General features: G+C 46.2%; 1 protein-coding gene across 3 annotated transcripts; it reads right to left on the reverse strand.

Moving 5' to 3' along the window:
- Nucleotides 1-877: 877 nt before the first annotated feature.
- RCC1 (regulator of chromosome condensation 1) lies at nt 878-17,812 on the reverse strand. 3 transcript variants are annotated; one of them, XM_060258187.1, is made up of 10 exons: nt 17,686-17,812; nt 14,421-14,490; nt 12,037-12,224; nt 8,757-8,936; nt 8,545-8,668; nt 7,709-7,831; nt 6,216-6,371; nt 5,666-5,785; nt 4,527-4,679; nt 878-2,743 (listed from the first exon to the last, which is right to left on the reverse strand). In XM_060258187.1, the coding sequence occupies exons 2-10, from the start codon at nt 14,476-14,478 to the stop codon at nt 2,571-2,573; spliced, it is 1,275 nt and encodes a 424-aa protein (XP_060114170.1). In that variant the 5' UTR covers nt 14,479-14,490; nt 17,686-17,812; the 3' UTR covers nt 878-2,570. The 3 variants fall into 3 exon arrangements, with proteins under 3 accessions (XP_060114170.1, XP_060114171.1, XP_060114169.1); XM_060258188.1 differs by having other exon boundaries at nt 17,682-17,780; XM_060258186.1 differs by lacking the exon at nt 17,686-17,812 and adding an exon at nt 17,358-17,481.
- Nucleotides 17,813-19,059: the final 1,247 nt, after the last annotated feature.

Genomic DNA, 19,059 nt, shown 5'->3' on the forward strand with positions numbered 1-19,059 from the left:
GATTGCTAGGTTAGAGTGAAGGCAAGCCGTAAAACTTCTCATATCTTGCCTTGGAAGCCCTAGCAGGTGTTCCCATCAATCAGTTCCAACTTGAAGCCACTTAATACGCAGTTCATCCAATAAAATGGCATTTCCATTTGCAGAAAAGGGGGCAGCAACTTCCACCTACCAATGAATTATCTTACTTTGCTCACTATTGTTCCCAGAGCTTTTTCTGAGCAGGAATGCACAGGAACACCCTTCCAGATAGCTTAGCGTGGGGTGTGTGGTCTAATATGCAAATGAGTTCCCGATGGGCTTTTCCTACAAAAAAGCCGTGTGAAACAATGGTGCTGTCAGGGGGGTGTGGCCTAATATGCAAATAAGTTCCTGCTGGGCTTTTTGCTACCAAAATGCCCTGATTGTTCCTAAGGCTCTTCTCCCAACCCCACACAAAAAAAGAAAGTTTTGGAGGACTGTATCCTGTTTGGGGGCCCCCTTTGAGGAGAAAAGGGTATACATATTTAAATGAATAAAAATATTACTCTTTGATCTTATGTCTTGGTGTTAATCCATTCGCTGCAGCCTTCCATCTGTGTTGTTCTGTATGCTCATCCCTGTCCCAACCAGGATGGCTCAGGCGAGCCCGATCTTGTCAGATCTCAGAAGTTAAGCGGGGGTCAGCCCTGGTTAGTGCTTGGACAGGCAACCATCAAGGAAATCCAGGGTCACTATGCAGAGACAAACAATGGCAAACCACCTTTGAAAGTCTCTTGCACTGAAAACCCTACAGGGTCATCATCAGTGCGACTTGATGGCACTCCCCCCCCCTTAATTATACCCCACCCCAAAGAATTTTTCTTTAAAGGACACTGGCCTTCCAGAAAACACACAGCTCTATCAAAACTCAATTTATTCCAAACGTTAAGAGTTGTACAGATTTGCTTCCCTTCCACAAATTCTGCCAAAATGTTTTTCAGATCTTTGCCTCTACCACTCCCCCCTCCCCAGAATATTGCTGAAACTCAGCATTTTAAAAAAACAGCCCTTTGAGGTACTGCTGCTCATCTCTTAGATCTTTTGAATGTGCCTACCAGAAGAGGAACACTAGGGAAAGTAGGAAGGCTGACTAATTTCTCTGCCCTGGTCCAGCTGTTGCACATAAATGGTACAGAAACAGCACCAGGCTGTGAGTTCACGCCTCCTTTCCTTCCTTAATGTAGCTTGGGGCCAAATTAGAGGTGAGATCAGTCTTAAAAATGTGTAGTCCCAACAGGAAAGGCAAACAACCAAGAAGCAAGGCTGCTCTGTCCAGTTCTGATCCACACCCAATATAAGGAAGTCGGCCAAAGGTTTAAAAACACACCAGCCGCTTACTGAAAACACCAGGCGGATGGTAGCAGCAGATGGCTGGAGATGAGGTTTTAATATTGATAAAAATACAACCGCCTCTGTCTTGTTTAAAAGGGAACAAATGGGTCAAGGAGATCCCAGTGTATGCTGACATCAGAAAATGAAAAAAGTGAGAGTGCCCAAGTGCACGTGTCAATTCCACGGTCCAGTAATCCATGCAGTAGTTAGATGACAGCACAACAGAAGGCATCACGTTTGAGTATCCTGGCTGAAGTTCTGAAAAGGCCATCCAGAAAACATATCCAAAGGGGGCAGCCTCTTGGCCCTCCCAATCCCTTTAAGGACTCTGAAGCAGGGACAGCTCCCACCTCCCACCCTGCCCCCTAAGAAGCCACCCCAGAGGAACTGTGCATAGGCAAAGCTTTCAAAAGAATGGAAGAACTGTTCTTTAGAAGCAATTTTCCCCCACACAAGCTGATGAATCCCAACTCTGGCCAACCAGATGAAGGAACATAAGGCCGGTTCACACCCCAGTTGCACCTTCTCAAAGCAATGTTTGAGAAGCAACAAAGCCTTATTTCACACACACCCCTTTTTTCCTCACGCCTTTCTTCTCCAAATGCAGTATATTCTCCTGTCTCCCTTAGACACCAACATCCTGTTTTGTCCTGGGTGACCTGCCACACTTTCTTCTCTTTTTAATTTGGGTGTGGCTCAGGATGATGGCAATTTCCACCTACTCTGCCATCTTCACCAAACAAGAAACAGAGGAAGGTGCAAGAAAGCAGAGCATGGCAAGCCACCCAGGACAAACCTGGGTGTCAGGGTCAAAGAACGACATGAGAACTCCCTGAGTTTTGAGAAGCGGAAAGATCTGAAGGAAAAAAATAAGTCTAGCAGATGAAGGCTGGAAGACACATATTTGATAGCAAGAGATTGAAATTTCAGCTGACCTTCTAAGGCTGATGGCAGACGCAGGGAAAAGAACCCCCAAGGAGGTGAAGGGGGCTAGGAAAAACAAGACTCGTTCCAGCCACCAAGGAAACCTGATTTTTTAGATTTAAACAAATTCCAGCCTCTGAGAGAACACTTTATATAATTATCCTCTCCAGGGGAAAATATCAGAAGGTATGACAGGATGCCATCAAAAGCTAGTCTTCTGAGCCCGAAAGACTTGGGAAGATGGAACTGTCCCCCCCACCCCGAGTTCTTGCTGGGGGGTTGCCCGTGCCAGTTTGTCAACTCTGCTGGTCCTTGACTAGCAACACTGTGTGTTGACCACCACCCTTCACTGAGAGGACAGTGCGGTTCTCCAGCTGTTGGCCCGACATCTGGACAGGGCTCCAGGCGTCCTCTTCGTCTCCTGATGCCAGCTGGAGATTTGAACCCATACCCCAAGCAAAAGCTTGCCCTGCAAAGAAAGAGGTGGGTGTGGATCAGTGTTAACAAAAAAAGCTCCATGATACGTCCCAATGGCTGGCTGCAAAATTTTAAGTGTTTTTAGTGCTCTGTCCATGGTACATGTGCTGTTGTGGTCTCCCTATTTGTTCAGGAGGGCCTTTTTGTAAAAGAAACAGAGTATAGGCTAACGGATCTGTGAAAGCTTAGATGATTTTATTCATTGCCCTCCCTAGATGTGCCCTGAGTGGGGCTACATCTGCTCTTCTAAAGCCCCATCAGCACTGGGCACAAACCCCAGCATGGAACAACACACTGGACTGGGGGTACAGCCAGAACTGGGTAAGGTTATATGAGCTGGCACAGCCCTTACCCATTTCCCTGGCAGAATTTCCAGTTCATGACAAAAGGCTACCATGAGCTTTAGGCCACCACAGTGCTTGATTTCAGCCATTTACATAATTGTGAGGTTGACAAATGTAAGAACTTTTACTCCCTCTCCCTCAAGACTAGAGCTCAAGGGTATCCAATTAAGTTGGTGGGCTATAGTTGGTAAATGATAGGAGACAAAACCCTGACAGAAAATTCCACCCCTTAGAGTTTGTCATGGATATGCCTACCCACACATCCTGTCTCTGACAGCAAAGATGACACAGCAGACTCTTAATAAGCAAATTCATTTCCCAGAAAGCTTCAGGAGAGCTCCTTATGGAGGATAAGTCAATATACGGCAATTTAGCCATGACAACTGACTGGAACTTCCATTTTCAGGGACAGTAGCACGCTTAAGAATGGTACGGGGGAGACAATGGGAGGATTTGGCCTCTGTGATCTGCTTCTGGGCCTTTTGAGGATATTTGGTGAGCCACTGGGTAAGACAGGACACTGGACTGATCCTGCACAGCTGCTCTAACATTCACACTATGCATATCTGGAGATTTAAAAGCTGCTTTTTACAGAACTTATATCTCACTTACTTCCAGAACAGACATTCAATGTATGTTACAAGGCTCTGCTAGAATACAGGACATCTCAGTGTCCTGAATATCAGACTTAACCATTTCTGGCATTTCTACCTTCCAAATATTTATCTGGCCTTTTCTCAAATAAACATGGGGACAAGAAACTTAGGTCTTTTTAAAAAAAAAATGCAGCTATATTCCTGGTGGCAATCTGATTATCTTGAAGCAGTTCACAGAACCTAGAATCATAGAGTTGGAAGGGACCTCCAGGGCCATCTTGTCCAGTCCCCTGCACAATGCAGGAAACCCACAAATACCTACCCCAAATTCACAGGATCTTCATTGCTGTCAGATGGCCATCTAGCCTCTGTTTAAAAACCTCCAAAGGAGAGCCCACCACCTCCCGAGGAAGCCTGTTCCACTGAGGAATCGCTCTAACAGTCAGGAAGTGCTTCCTAATGTTGGGCCGGAAACTCTTCTGATTTCATTTCAACCCACTGGTTCTGGTCCTATGTCCGGGGCCACAGAAAACAATTCCATACCATTCTCTATATGACAGCCCTTCAAGTACTTGAAGATGGTGATCATATCACCTCTCAGCTGCCTCCTCTCCAGGCTAAACATCCCCAGCTCCTTCAACCTTTCCTCATAGGACTTGGTCTCCAGACCCCTCACCATCTTCGTCGCCCTCCTCTGGACCTGTTCCAGCTTGTCTATATCCTTCTTAAAATGTGGTGCCCATAACTGAACACAATACTCCAGCTGAGGTCTTACCAGAGCAAAGTAAACCTGCAGAAAAGGTGCCCTGAGGCCCAGGCCTCTTTTTGGACTCACCATCTTCAGTAACTGCAAAGCCAACCCGTTCTCCGCAGGCGACGGAGGATGCCTTTGCCAGTCCAGAGATGGCAGTGGGAGTGCTCTTATCTTCAACACCTTCTCCCAGGCCCAACATGCCGTAGTTTGCTCTGCCAAGGCTATGCACTGTGCCTGTTCGAAATGAAGAGGCAGAATAAGAAAGAGGGACAGGAATATGTTTTGCTCAGAAGAGAAGGAAATGGGAACACGAAGTATGAATTCGAAAACATGTTTGAATGAAAGACATCTTACATTTAGAAAGCAAGCATGCTATCTCCACACCGCCCCCCAAATCAAGCAAGTGTCCTAAATGCATGACCTGATAAGGTCAGGAAAGATCCCACACATGATCATTCCACAGAATATGTCAAATCAGTGGTGGTCAAACTGTGGCTTGGGAGCCATATGTGGCTCTTTCACACATATTGTGTGGCTCTCAAAGCCCCCACTGCCCCTAGCTTGGAGAATGCATTTCAAGTTAAAGTTGCTTTCTTTTCACCTCTCCCTCCCTGCTTCCTCTTTCTATCTATTTGCTTTCTTTCCACCTTTCAATCCTTCCTTCCTTCCTTGTCTTGCGGCTCTCAGACATCTGACATTCATGTCTTGAGGCTCTCAAACATCTGACATTAATTCTATGTAGCTCTTACATTAAGCAAGTTTGGCCATCCCTGTGTCAAATGATTCCAGAGGGCTTTTGAAAAAATGGTAAGTGTTATATTTTTTAATGCCTGCGACAAATTTTAGACAGCCCCCTCCATAACTCTCCATATCTTGGATGGGCGGGGGGCGGGGGCAGGGGAGAGGAAGAGAGAGAGAGAAGAATCATAGAAGAACATAAAATTGCAAATCAACTAAACAAGTCTGGGTAAACAGAAAGTTCAGACAAACAGGTAGTCTCTTGATACCAGATGCTTAGAATAATCATGTCACTTAGTAAAGTCATATGACTCTTCTTAGCTTCACATGATTCTGGAAGCTTAGTGGAATCGTCATCAAGCAGATGTCTGAGGGCATATCTCCATATCTGGGTTGCCAAATAAAAGGCTAGCAAACAGTCAATCCTCTGCTATCAGAGACACCACCAGTTATTTCTCCCTACTCCACTCTGGGCTGCTCACCTTCTGAATCCAGGCACACGGTATGGTGTTGCCCAGCAGAGAATTCCACCCAGGATCTGGTGGAGTTCTTGAACGCTGTCAGAATCTTTGGAGAATAGTAAGTGTCAATACTTTGCGAACCTGGAGGAGTAAGCCAAGGAAACCCCAGTTAGAGCCAGTGACAAATCAGAGTGGTCAGGTTGATCTACCCACAGTTCAGAGCAGTTCAACTCTAGTGAAGCCACAACTGACACCCCTCCACCCTATGCATACAGGAGCAACCCATCTAGGAGGCCACCACCTAGCCTAGTACACAAACCATGAAAGTTATGGCAAACAAGATCAGACAGACACAGCTGTCTTTCCACCCTCTTGAGCATGATTCAGCTTGCAGGAATTGCATCCTCGTTCTTCTCCAATAGAGACAAGGAAGAAATAATACTTCCTCATTCTTCCCCACCCCTCCGGATGACTCAGAAGTTGTAAGAACCTCGGCAACATGTTCTTCTTGCAACACCTGATGGCCTACACTCCCCCCCCCCCCATCCTTGGCACACAGACAGTGACTTACCCAGCTGGTAGTAATTGGAGAGGCCAAACCCAATGACATGGCCCTCCTGGGTGAGGGCTATGGTGGAATAGGAGCCACAGAAGACATCACAGATGTGCCCTTTGTTCTTACTGCCTCTCTGCTTGAGGGGGACGGGTTGGGGGAGCAGCAGCCGTTCTGGAGGTGAGAGAGAGGGCTTAGGGGAATCAGCACAGAACACATGATACTGCTTATACTGAATCAGAACACTGGCCATCAAAGTTAGTATTGTCTACTCAGACTGACAACAGGGTCTCCAGGTCTTTCATATCATCTGCTACTTGTTCCTTTTAACTGGAGATGCCTGGGATTGAACCTGGGACCTTCTGCATGCCAAGAATTTTATTGATTTTAGTGTATATTTTGTTTTTAAATATTTTATGTTGCTTTTATTTGTTGGTAGCCACCCTGAGCCCATCAGGGGAGGGTGGGATATAAATCTGATTAAATAAATAAATAAGATAAACCAAGATGCTCTACCAGTGAGCCACAGCCCCTCCGCTGACATAACTGAGTGCCTGAAGCTACCTCATCCTCAGACAGATCCTTGGTCTCTCAAGACCAATACTGTCTATTCAGACTGGCAGCTGCTCTCCAGGGTTTCAAAGAGAGGTCTTTCCTATCACCTACTTCCCTGATCCTTTTTCAATTGGAGATGCCAGGGACTGAACCTGGGACCTTCTGCAGGCAAAGCACGAGCTCTGCCACCAAGTTCTCTTATACTAATTTAGGTCCTGCCCTGACCTGGATGGCCCAGGCTAGTCTAATCTCAGCAGATCTTGAAAACTAAGCAGGGTCAACCCTGGTTAGGACTTGGATGGAAGACCACCAAGGAAAACCAGGGTCACAATGACACAGGTGTAGCCAATGGCAAACCACCTTTGAATGTCTTCTGCCTTGAAAACCACCCAAGTTAAGTCTTTGGCCTATCCAGCTCAGCAAGCTCTGTGCTAACTGGCAGCAGCCCTCTGGGATCTCAGGAAGAGAAACTGAGACCTTCTGCATGCAAAACATATGCTCTGCCTTGGCCCCTCCCTCGATGAAGCTGCCTTATACACAGGGCTTTTTTTTTTTAGCAGGAACTCCTTTGCATATTAGGTCACCCACACCTGATGTAGCCAATCCTCCTGGAGCTTACAATAGACCCTGTAAGAAGAGCCCTGTAAGCTCTTGGAGGATTGGCTATATCAAGGGCGTGTGGCCTAATATGCAAAGGAGTTCCTGGTCTATTTTCGCCAACATTGTCTATTCTGACTGGCAACAGCTCTCCAGAGCATCATGGAGAAGTCTCTCATTACTGAATCTCAGACCCTTTTCAGGGGAGATTGAACCTAGGACTTTCTGCACGCAAAGGAGCTGCTCTGCTACTAAGCCATGGGCCCCTCCTCCTTGAAAGTCCCTGTATTTACATTAGCCAATTCACCACCCCAAGCTGTTCACATACAGTTTCCCCCAAAACAACAAAATCAACTCACCCAATCCTCGTCTTCCTCCTCGGGCACTGAAGATTTGGGGCACTCGACCCAACTGGCCATTGTCTCCACAACCACAGGTATAAAGGTTCCCCTCTGTGGACACTAATGCCAAGTGATGGCTCCCTGGGAAAGTGAAGGCAAAGTAAGTGAAGATCTAGAGAAGTCCTATCTGCAACTCAGAGAGCAGGCTGCAATACTGAAACCATACACCTACAATACTGCAATCCATGACATTCAGAGGCAAAGTGAATTGCAAGTAATTTTTGTGTAAATAATTTAGGGTTTGCAAGCATGGTGCTGGTTGGTTGGGACAGGAGGAAGGAGAAACTGAAGAGCTAAATATGAAAATTCTACCTCCATAGTGATGGCAATCATGGGAACGCAGGGCTCTCATGGAAGATGAGGGAAAGTCTTATTCAACAGGGGGAGGGGGGAAGGCTACTGTGAAAAATAATTCAAAGCAAGTACATTTTCAGGGCTCCTTCTGTCTTCTGGAAGTGTTCAGTGAAAATAAGTTATGCTTATGAGCATAACCAGTTTGTGACAAGCTGGCAAACCACAAGAGTAAGTTTCGAACCATTCTGAGTTCTTTCTGCTAAGATTTCGGGGGGTCTTGATAGAAGGAGGAGAGATTTTTCCCATCTCTCCATTCATGATTCTTGGTAATGCAGTACAATTGCAATGTTCAACAAATTGAATATATAAATAAAAGCAAACACAAATACACAATCCAAATATGAAGCCAAATCTGCCAGAACAAGGACATTACACCAAGAGGAAAACCACAGCAACGGAAGCTGGTCGCAGAACAGAAGCTCCACATCACAGTTGCTCACCTGAAGCAATTTTTACGATTGGCACTTCCAGCTGTAGCTCCACAGGGACAGAACTGCCGCTCGAGGATTCAAGCCCCTCTCCACCCTTTGTGGGAGCCAGTAAGCCGATGACACCGTTCTCATCCTGAATAGACATGCCAGCAGAGAAAGGCTGTTAGCAAGCATGAAGAAAAAAGCCCAAGAAAAAGCACCACCGAGAAAAACAAACATACCCGGAAAGCTCCCCAGATGAACACACGTCCATCCTCCGTCAACGCTGCAGTGTGGCTGTCACCAGCAGAAACCTGAACCACTTTCTCCTTCAGCTCCACAAGCCCCGGCACAGAGTCAGACCCTTCCTCTGAAGTGTCGCGCCCCAAGGCTCCTTCGTCGTTGCATCCAAAAGTGTAGATCTGGGAACAGAAAAGCCACCTGATGGCCAAGAAATCCAGACGGAACCCCAGCACTGAGACAGGCCATCCTCTGTCTACCTTATGTATCCTTCCCTGTCTCTATGGAATTCAGAGAAGGACACTAGATTCTCTCTTCACAACAGCCCTGTGAGGTGAGTCAGGCAGAGAGAATGCTACTGGCCCAAGGCCCTCCAGAGTGTTGCTTGGGGATATGAACGCAGGCTGGCTGGGGTGCTAGCCCTATCCAGCAAGAAAGCACCTATGAAAGCTTTTAGAGGGGCAGATCCATAAACTGCTCATACAGCAAAAGGGACAGCTGAAAGCCTGCAACTGGAGCAGGTGCAGCTGTGCTTGCTTTTGGCAGGAAAACAGCCATACATCAGGGAGCTAGCTACCTGCAATGACTGCCAGCCCAGGCTCATGTGATCTTCAGGCACCCAGAAGACTCAGACAGTGTGAACTGGTTCTATATCAGGAAGCAGCACAGACAAAGGCACGGCTAGGCTACTACATAAACTCTGCCCTACCAACGACTATCAGGGGTTTTTTGGTAGCAGGAACTCCTTTGCATATTAGGCCACACCTCCCTGATGTAGCCAATCCTCCAAGAGCTTACAAGGTTCTTAGTACAGGGTCTACTGTAAGCTCCAGGAGGATGGCTACATCAGGGGGGTGCGGCCTAATATGCAAAGGATTGGCTACATTAGGGGAGTGCGGCAACAACAAAAAGCCCTGACAGCTATTAACCATCAGAGACAGCAGGGTGCAGCAGTTAAGAGCAAGGGATTAGCAGACCACACTCCACCACAGAAGCTTGCCAGGTGACCATGGGCCACTCGTGGAGCAGGTGCAGAGGACAGCGACAAGGATGATCAGCGGCCTGGAGACCAAGCCCTCTGAGGAAAGGCTGAGAAACTTGGGAATGTTCAGTCTGGAGAAGAGGAGGTTGAGGGGGGACATGATTGCTCTCTATAAGTATCTGAAGGGCTCACTTAGAGAAGGGGAGGGAGCTGTTCCTGTTGGCAACAGAGGAGATGACTTGTAATAATGGGTTTAAAATAAGGGTGGGAAGGTACTGGCTGGCTATTAGGAAATACTTGTTTACAGTAAGAGTTGTTCAACAGTGGAATCAGTTGCCTAGGTAGGTGGTGTTCCCCCTCAATGGCAGTCTTTAAGCAGCAACTGAACAAAGACTTATTAGGGATGATCTAGGCTGATCCTGCATTGAGAAGGAATTAGACTAGATGGCCTGTAGGGCCCTTTCTAATTCTGTGATTCTATTATTCATTCTCTCTTTCAGCCTAACCTGCCTCACAGGGTCGATGTTGTGCAGATACAACACAGGCAGAAAGAAGAGCTTCACTCCACACTGTGGGTAAAACATCTAATTTCATTTTTTTTTTCATTCTCTTTTTCCTTGTTGTGAACTCTGGCTTACTTCTCCTTCTTCCTCTGCTTTCCTGACCAATTAAGACTGGAAGCCCACAAACCCAGCTACTTTAAACAGAATGTTATGATTTATAACCTAATGGTAAGTAACAAATGGCTGAATCTTTCCACTACTGTGGCCAACCTTTCCAAACTTGGGACTCACTTTTAACCCCAGGCATGGGGACCATCCAGTTGCAAGCCACACAGCCACATGACAGGAAGGAGGAGGAGCCAAAGGTACTGAATCCTAAAAAGTAATCCTGGCCACCACTGACTGACCTCAGCTTTGTAGAGCCCATGACAGGCTACCAGCTTGAACCCAGACGGCACAGCTGTATCTTAGGCCACCCTCATCTGCTGCACCACACAAAGCACCCTCAGAGGGCACCTCTCCAGTATCCATGAAACAGAGTGTTAACCAGGGCTTTTTTTGTAGCAGGAATTCCTTTGCATATTAGGCCACTCCCCCCTAATGTAGCCAGTCCTCCTGGAGCTTACAGTAGGCTCTATACTAAGAGCCCTGTAAGCTCTTGGAGGATTGGCTACATCAGGGGGTGTGGCCTAATATGCAAAGGAGTTCCTGTTACAAAAAAAGCCCTGATGTTAACCATATTGCAGACATGAGGCAGCCCAACACAGGGGCCCTGAATACTGTGACAGACAAAAAAGCACATCTGCCTGGGTCTAGGGGCAATCTATACCAAACACCTCTGTCCCCCCCACCCCCACAGTATAATCTTCTCAGATCTTCTGAACTCATCAAGTATGTAAAATAGCTTACTCAGAAGATCTAGCTCCAAAGTCTTGCCTTTGTTTCTAAAAGGGTGGGCGTCCTTACTGCTCTTACTCAAGGACTTCCTGCTTTACATAATCTTGTCAGTGTTACAAAGACATCTTACTATCTAAACCACAGCTCTGCATGCCGCCCTTTTGTATGTCATCTTTCCCAATTCTTATTCTAGGAACCAAGACAATATTATTGAATATTTATCACTAATGGGACCACCACCCTGCAAAAAGCCCTTTATCATTCCAACCTATTTTTCTACATATTGCTTGTACTTACATTTACTATGTGTGTTAGCTTAACTACTACATTTCTCTTAATAAAGCCCTTATATTAAAATTGTCACCTGGTTTCTGTTAGAAGTTTTTTTCCCTTTGAAACTGACCCTGTTATACATAGGTAGAGATTCCCGCCTGTTATTCCTGTTTGCTATATTGGGTCTCATGATAATTCCCCTATCTAAATTTGAGACGAGGCAGTTTAGGTAACACCTTGCCCACCTGCAATTCCTGTTTGCATGCAAAGAAAGGCAAAAGGTATGCTGCCCCTGCTCTCTACACCTGTACACTAGCAGCACATCCTTCAAAAAAGCAGGCAGCTCCAAAAAAGCTCATGGCTCCAGGGTCAGTCTCTTTGACCTGCTCGATAGTCCCCAGCCATGAGCTGAAGAACACAGATCTACATTTTGATCCCAAAGGAGCTCAGAGTGGTGTACATGATTCTCCCCCCATCAGTGCTCACAACCACCCTGCAAGGTAGGCAAGGCAGAGCAAGTCTGAGATTGCCTAATGAGCTTCATGGGTAGGGTGGCTTTGAATCCTCATCCCTAGACAGACACACTACTCATGCTATACTGGACATGGAGGGGTGTTGCAGACTCACTTTGCCTGTCTCACTGAGGCACACTGTGTGAACCCCTCCTGCTTCGGCTTGGATGATCTTCTCAGGGAGCTTCACCAAGGCAGGTCTCTTCCTCGCCAGGATGTCAGGCCCGAGGCCCAGCTGCCCGAGATCACCCTGCCCCAAGGTCAATACCAGACCCGCTTCCGTTTGATGCGACCGATGGCTGACTGAACAAGGGTGGAAGGAAAAATCGCCAACAGAAGTTAGAGAGACACAAGAACAACCTTCACACATGTTAATACAGGTGTGATCTGCCCCATAAAGGAGCACAAGAACTCAAAGCTTCACTGAAAAACAAGTTAAACATGATTCAGATGAACACACAAACAATGTACTAGAATATAAAGCAAAACCAGGACAAAGATGCAGCTAAAACAATGAAACAAGAGCCCAATTTTTCTGAACTGCCTTCCAGTCAGCTGTTCATCAGCTGCTTCTCAAAGACATGGGCCGATTCTGCATTAGCCTTTGTCCTGGTCTTGTTCTCAGTTCTCAAGTTTGTGTGGGGCAGGGAGGAAGCAGGGAACACATGGCCTTGCTCCAGAGATGCCAATGCAGGATCCTGAAAAAAGAGCCACGCTGAGCAGCCCCGCACAGTAGGGAGGGAAGTGCTAAATGTGGAGACTGGATCCTTGTTCCCCATCAAGGTCCAAGAGGGCTGACCAACAACAGACCAAACTGGGGGGTTTGCACAACTGCATTCCCAACAGACTCCCCCAAATGCCTTCTGAAAGACTGGAAGGAGAAACAGTTTAGCCTTCTGGACACTGGTGGTGGAAAGTCACGGCTGACTTATGGGAACCGCAAAGACTTTTCAAGGCAAGAGATGAAGAGAGGTGGTTGGCCATTGCCTGCCTCTGCATTGTGACCCTGGACTTCCTCAGGGGTCTCCATCCAAATACAAGCCAGAGCCAGCCCTGCTTAGCTTCCGAGATCTGATGAGATCAGGCTAACCTGGACCCTCCAGATCAGGGCCTCTGGACATGAAGCACATGTTTTTAGGCAGTAAAGGTGAAAAAGGTAGTCCCTGTGCAAGCACCAGTCGTTTCCGACTCTGGAGTGACGTTGCTTTCACAACGTTTTCACGGCAGACTTTTTATGGGGTGGTTTGCCATTGCCTTCCCCAGTCATCTACACTTCCCCTCCCAGCAAACTGGGTACTCATTTTGCCAACCTCGGAAGGATGGAAGGCTGAGTCAACCTTGAGTCGGCTACCTGAACCCAGCTTCCGCCAGGATCAAACTCAGGTCGTGCGCAGAGCTTGGATTGCAGTACTGCAGCTGACCACTCTGTGCCACAGGGCTCCTTTTTAGGCAGTACCCCTAGGCAATACTGAATCAATGCAACCAATTCCTTCAGCCAATCCTAGAGTTATACCCTTCCAAGTCAACAGTCTTAGAACAGTGTAACAGTCAAGGGAATATCAGAAAGTATAGCATTCAACTTTTTAAAAAACTTACTACAGAAATCATATATGTAGTAGTAGTAATAAAATGTAACGCATAAATCCATTAGCCATTACAATTACAGCAGCTTACAAGTTAAAAGCAAAGACTCTAAAATGAAAACGTTCAAATTTAGATTATTTACAGTCTTAATTACATACAGCGTCCCCATATATGAAGAAATAAATATGGAGAATTATCTGTAGAACAGGGATATAACATTGTTATTCTTTGTACTCATATTCTGTACTACCCGGTTTGTGTTCATAATAAAAAGGCTGTTAAAAATAGAAAGGAAGAATATAATTCTGCTTCGGATGGCACTACTTGGCACCAACGTTTTAGACAAATGGATGAGATGGTTCCCAGTAAGCGTAGACTGTGTCTTGTCAGTGTGACATTGTTAGCTGAAAGAAAATGAGGTGAATTCTCATGTTACTAATATTCTCTCAGCTAGAATGTTACTGACTTGAGAGTTCTTTTGTTGTTGTTGTGTGTGTGGTTGTGTGTGTGCCCGTGCACATTTGGAAGTCATGGCGACCTCCAGTGATTCACCCCTACTGGAAGCCTGGAGGATATTCCAGGGATGTGGCTGAATACAGTCTGCCTCCACCTCCCGACTGCTGGCCAACCACCTCTGCCTTGAAAGCATTCGTCAGTTCTGGCCTGACAGCACTTACATACATATCACTCAGGATTAACTAGGGGCCAGCCATTATTATAGGGTCAAGGAAGGAAGCAGGTAGGCCTGAATCTTACTCCATTCATGCCCCTGTTTTCTTACGTTTTCATTTTGGGAAACCACTTTGTGTTCAAAAGCATTTCTACAACTGCAGGAAAACAAACAACTGCTGAAGTCTTCCTGCATGCTGGAAGTAAGTTGTGAATGGCAATGCAAAGGAACAGATGACCTCTTACCTTTTGTCCGTTTTGCTTTGAGTACGTCGTCTTTTTCCAGCACACGTTTCCTGGGCATGTTTCCTTAACACTGAGAGGTGTGGGAGGAAAAAAGGTAAAGGGTTCTTTTTAAAAGAGTGGATTGGCCAAAGTTGATTTAGGAGACGTAAACCTCACTATGCCACTGAAAAACAGATCACTCAAGATCCCTCAACTATGAAACTACTGGGTTATAGTGTTAAATTAGGATCCCCGCAGTCATGATGCTTGCATGGGGACCTAGTTTACATAAGGAGGAAAGGGCTGTGGCTCAGTGGCAAACCCTCTGCTTTGCATGCAAAAGCTTCCAGGTTCAGCCTCTGGCATTTCCAGTTAAAAGGATCAAGTAGAAGGTGATGGGAAAGATTTCTCCCTGAGACCCTGGACAGCCACTGCCAGTCCAAGTAGACAATACTGACCTTGATGGACTGATTCAGTATAAAGATGCTTCATGTTTTCAAGATTTTTTTAAAATAAAAAAAACCAGCATCAAAACAGTAATCCAAAAAAGAAGAGAGTTCTAGACAAACGTCAAACAGTAACAAAAAACTTCATTCAATCAAGGGATCAACAGGGAAAACTCAACAGAATAAAACATGGTCTCTGGGGACATGAAAGCTACAAGAACCCAAGCTCCAAATGTGAGGATAGAGCATCCATCCAATTTTTATCTCCCCTTTCCACCAAAAAGTTCAAGACGACTGCATATGCAGTCCTCCTCTCTTCCATTTTATGATCACAACTCTGCAAGGTAGGCAAGGCTGAGAGTGACTGGCCTAAAGTCCACTACCTATTCTAATTGATCCTAATTCAGCACAATAACCCAATAGATCCAGGTGGGTAGCCATGTTGGTCTGAAACAACAGAACAAAATTTGAGTCCTGTGTCACCTTTAAGACCAACAAAGTTTAATTCAGGGTATAAACTTCTGTGTGCACACACACTTCTTCAGATACAGTGAAACGGAAGTTACCAGTCCAAACATATAGAGGGTGAACACCAAATTAGCATGAAACATAATGATGGTGTTTAACAGACGCAAGGACCAAACAGGAATAACAAGCTTAGTTTATATGGTTACTACTTATTTGTATTCTTTTGGGGGGGGCAGTGGATAAAGTGAAGCAAAATATATATATAACATATTGGAGACTGGAGTGTAAATGTACCCTTAATTGTGGAAGTAATTAACTGAGACCCTGTTGTTCCACTCCACTGTCTCCTCTCAAGCACGGAGAGAATTAACAGCATCCTTTTCTTTAAGGTAGGGTGACTGTCAATATTATGTCTCCTCTGTCACCAGACCAGAGAAATACGTTTCAGTCTGCCATTCCAAATTACATTACATTCTACTATTCATTACATTACAATCACTATTCCAATCTACTATTCTAACCACTCTGCTAACTGCTCTGAAAAGGGTGTTTTTGGCTAAAGGGAACTATCAAAATGTATTTTGCTCATGAACAATCATTGCAAAAATAAAAGTCAAAGGGTGTTTTTGCACACCTCGACTATTTGCAAGTGGATTTTGCTATTCTTCCACAGTAAAAATCCAGTTGCAAAGCACATTATTTTGTGGGTGTGAACGCACCCAAAATCTGGTGCTTCCACATGCTTATTTATTGTAAACCAAATGTTTTTGGCTTCTCATTTTGAGAGTCTAAATGAGGACGTTTTAAAAGTGTAATGCACCACATCATTTCTTAGGCAGTTTGCCATAGCATCTGCCAAAAGAGGAGCATTGTTATACATTATATTCATCGCTATTCCCAGGACCAGCTGTTCAGTCATCTCAGCAACTTGGTGGCATTTGGAAAAACAGAGCATAAGAGGAATATGAGAAACTGTTAAAACAAGGAGAAAAGAAAAATGCTCCACATTGTTCAATCAAGGGATCACCAGCCTGGGAAGACATTCAAATCCCTCTATCCATCCGGTCCACTCACTATAGCTTACCTCACTAAGGCTGTTGTAAAAATTAAATAGGAAAAGGACATATGTACCACCCCCAGCTCCACTGAACAAAGGTGTGATTTAAAATATTTGTGTGTGATGACTGAGAGAGATATACAGATATAGATATATAATGGCAGGCCTCCCCAGATACACAGAAAAATATTACTTTGTAAGTTAACCCAAAGAAAAAGAAAGGAAATCCTGGTCTGCTGAGGCTAAAAAATGATCCAGAAGGGCATGCTGATAGTGCTCAGCCACAGTAGTTAAATGGAACCTCCAAGTTCAGAAGCAGCATATCTCTGAATCCTAAATGCTGCATACAAGCAAATGGAGGTTTCTTGCCTTCACACCTGGTTTCTGAGATAACTAAAACAAGTTGTCCTACAGAGTAAAGCCACTTTGATTTGTCTTCTCCAGCTGGCAGCTGCCCTTTAAATCTAAGAGAGGGATTTCTTCCCCTCTCCCCATTCCGAGACCTTTTCAGCTGGAAACTGATTAGATTTTGTCCCACAGCAAAAAAAAAAAAAAAAATCACAGGAACCCTCCCGGCTCTGGGACGATCATGACTAATGTTACTGTTTGCATTTATACAAATAATCTAGATAGCTAATAGCACTCCATCCGGTTTACATGAGAAGGCTCCCGTGCAGAGCGCTACCCGATCCGGATCTGCAAATGTCTTCAAGCCCTTCCTCGGGGTTCCATTACCGGGGGGGGGGGGGAATTCCCGTTCCTCTCCAATCATGCTTTCACCCCTTCCCGGTTATTTTTTTTACCCTGCAAGAAACACATACCATGCGCCGCGCGGCATCACCGCCCCGGCAGCTGAGCACTGCAACCCCCCGCCCCAAATACCACCCCCATTTCCATCGCACTCCCAAGGAAAATCGCCCGGATTTGAATTTCCCGCGCTGGCGCCGTAGCGCTCATCCTCCCTTTCCCCACCGCGGCGAGAGTTACCCGGACAGGGAGAACAGGCAGAGCCGGCGGACCGGGCGCGACGGACGGGCCAGCCTCTGCCCACCGAACGCTCGGAGCCCGCACTTGCTCTGCTCGCCCCGCCCACTTGGAACCCGAACTGGTTACTCCGCGTTCGACCCCTGGAACGTCCAGAGGCCACAGTTCCAAACCACGTGGGGGACTACTCGGCCGAGGCCCTCAAGCAACTTAGATCGATCTACGGAATCCGCCCCGCGCCTCCCTTTACGAACAGCTAAATCCCTCCGGTCTATCCCTGCCCCCAACCACACCACACCACATCCAGTGTAAAACAGCGGGGGGCACGTACCTTGCTTTATTCAACCCCCTTCCCTCAAAGTCTGGCAAGTCTTCTCCCAATGCCCCCTGGAGTCTGGATTTCTTAGGAGCATGCGCACTAGCAGCCCCGGCGCGGACACCATTGGCTGTCGGAAGAGGAAAAAAATTAATCCTCTGTCGCACGCCTACTAGCGGCCGCTCAGAAAACTACTCTTCCCTACCACTGTTATAAGGTTTGAAATTCAATCCCGCCCCTTGCGGAAGGCGTGTAAGAGTCACCCCAAGGCAATTGGAGGCCGCTGCCTGGCTTGTATACTTTTTTCAGGGGCTGCTTCCTTATTGGCCCTGCTCTACTCCTCCTGTCATTAACCTACCGAGCATCAATAAACTAGGAACCAAGGATACCGAGAGCTCCGCTGCGGTTTTTCTTCCCCCACTGCACATTGCAGACCTTCCTTCCTTTCTTTGATAGACTCAGGCTCCTCGTTCAGAATCTTTCTTTATACATGCTTCCACGAAAAGAAAGACCCATTGTGCTTAACTCGGGGAGGGGGGAGGCCATTCCAAAGCAAGAACATGTGTGATTGGCGTTGCACCGTTATCTAATTAAAACTTTTAGGGTCTGGGTAAAAGTCGGATCTACACGGATCTTCATGAATTCATATGATTTTTACATTGAAATGAAATCAAACCACTTTAATCCTGTAGATTCTGTTTTAGACTATAGGCAGGACCACAAAAATCATGCCTCCACGAATTCGTGGCGCCTCAGCAGTGCAAAAACTGGCTTCCAAAGCACGGATCCTCATGAATTCATATGATTTTTATGGTGAAATGAAATCAAACCACCATCATGTTGTAGATCCTCTCTTAGACTATAGGCAGCACCAGAAAAATCATGCCTCCACGAATTGGTGGCGCCACAGCACTGAAAAAACATGTTTCCAAACCACGGATCCTCATGGATCCTCATGATTTTTGCTTTGGGCCACCACAAGATAACCAGCCAATCACATATCATGTCCATGGGCAGATGTTGGACCACAGAAATCGTGGATCCACGGCTTCGTGGCAGCACCAGGGACCAAAAACTTACTTTTGGACCACGGATCCTCATGGATCCATGTGATTTTTGCTTCGGATCCCCCCAAGCCATCCATCCAGTCACATATCATGTCCATGGGCACAGTTTACACCACAGAAATCATGGATCCACGGCTTCGTGGCAGCGCCAGGGACCAAAAACTTGCTTTTGGACCACGGATCCTCATGGATCCACGTGATTTTTGCCTTGGATCCCCCCAAGACGTCCATCCAGTCATATATCATGTCCATGGGCACAGTTTACATCACAGAAATCATGGATCCACGGCTTCGTGGCAGCGCCAGGGACCAAAAACTTGCT

This window comes from Heteronotia binoei, chromosome 17 (assembly GCF_032191835.1).
Source record: "Heteronotia binoei isolate CCM8104 ecotype False Entrance Well chromosome 17, APGP_CSIRO_Hbin_v1, whole genome shotgun sequence".
Taxonomy (NCBI): Eukaryota; Metazoa; Chordata; class Lepidosauria; order Squamata; family Gekkonidae; genus Heteronotia; species Heteronotia binoei.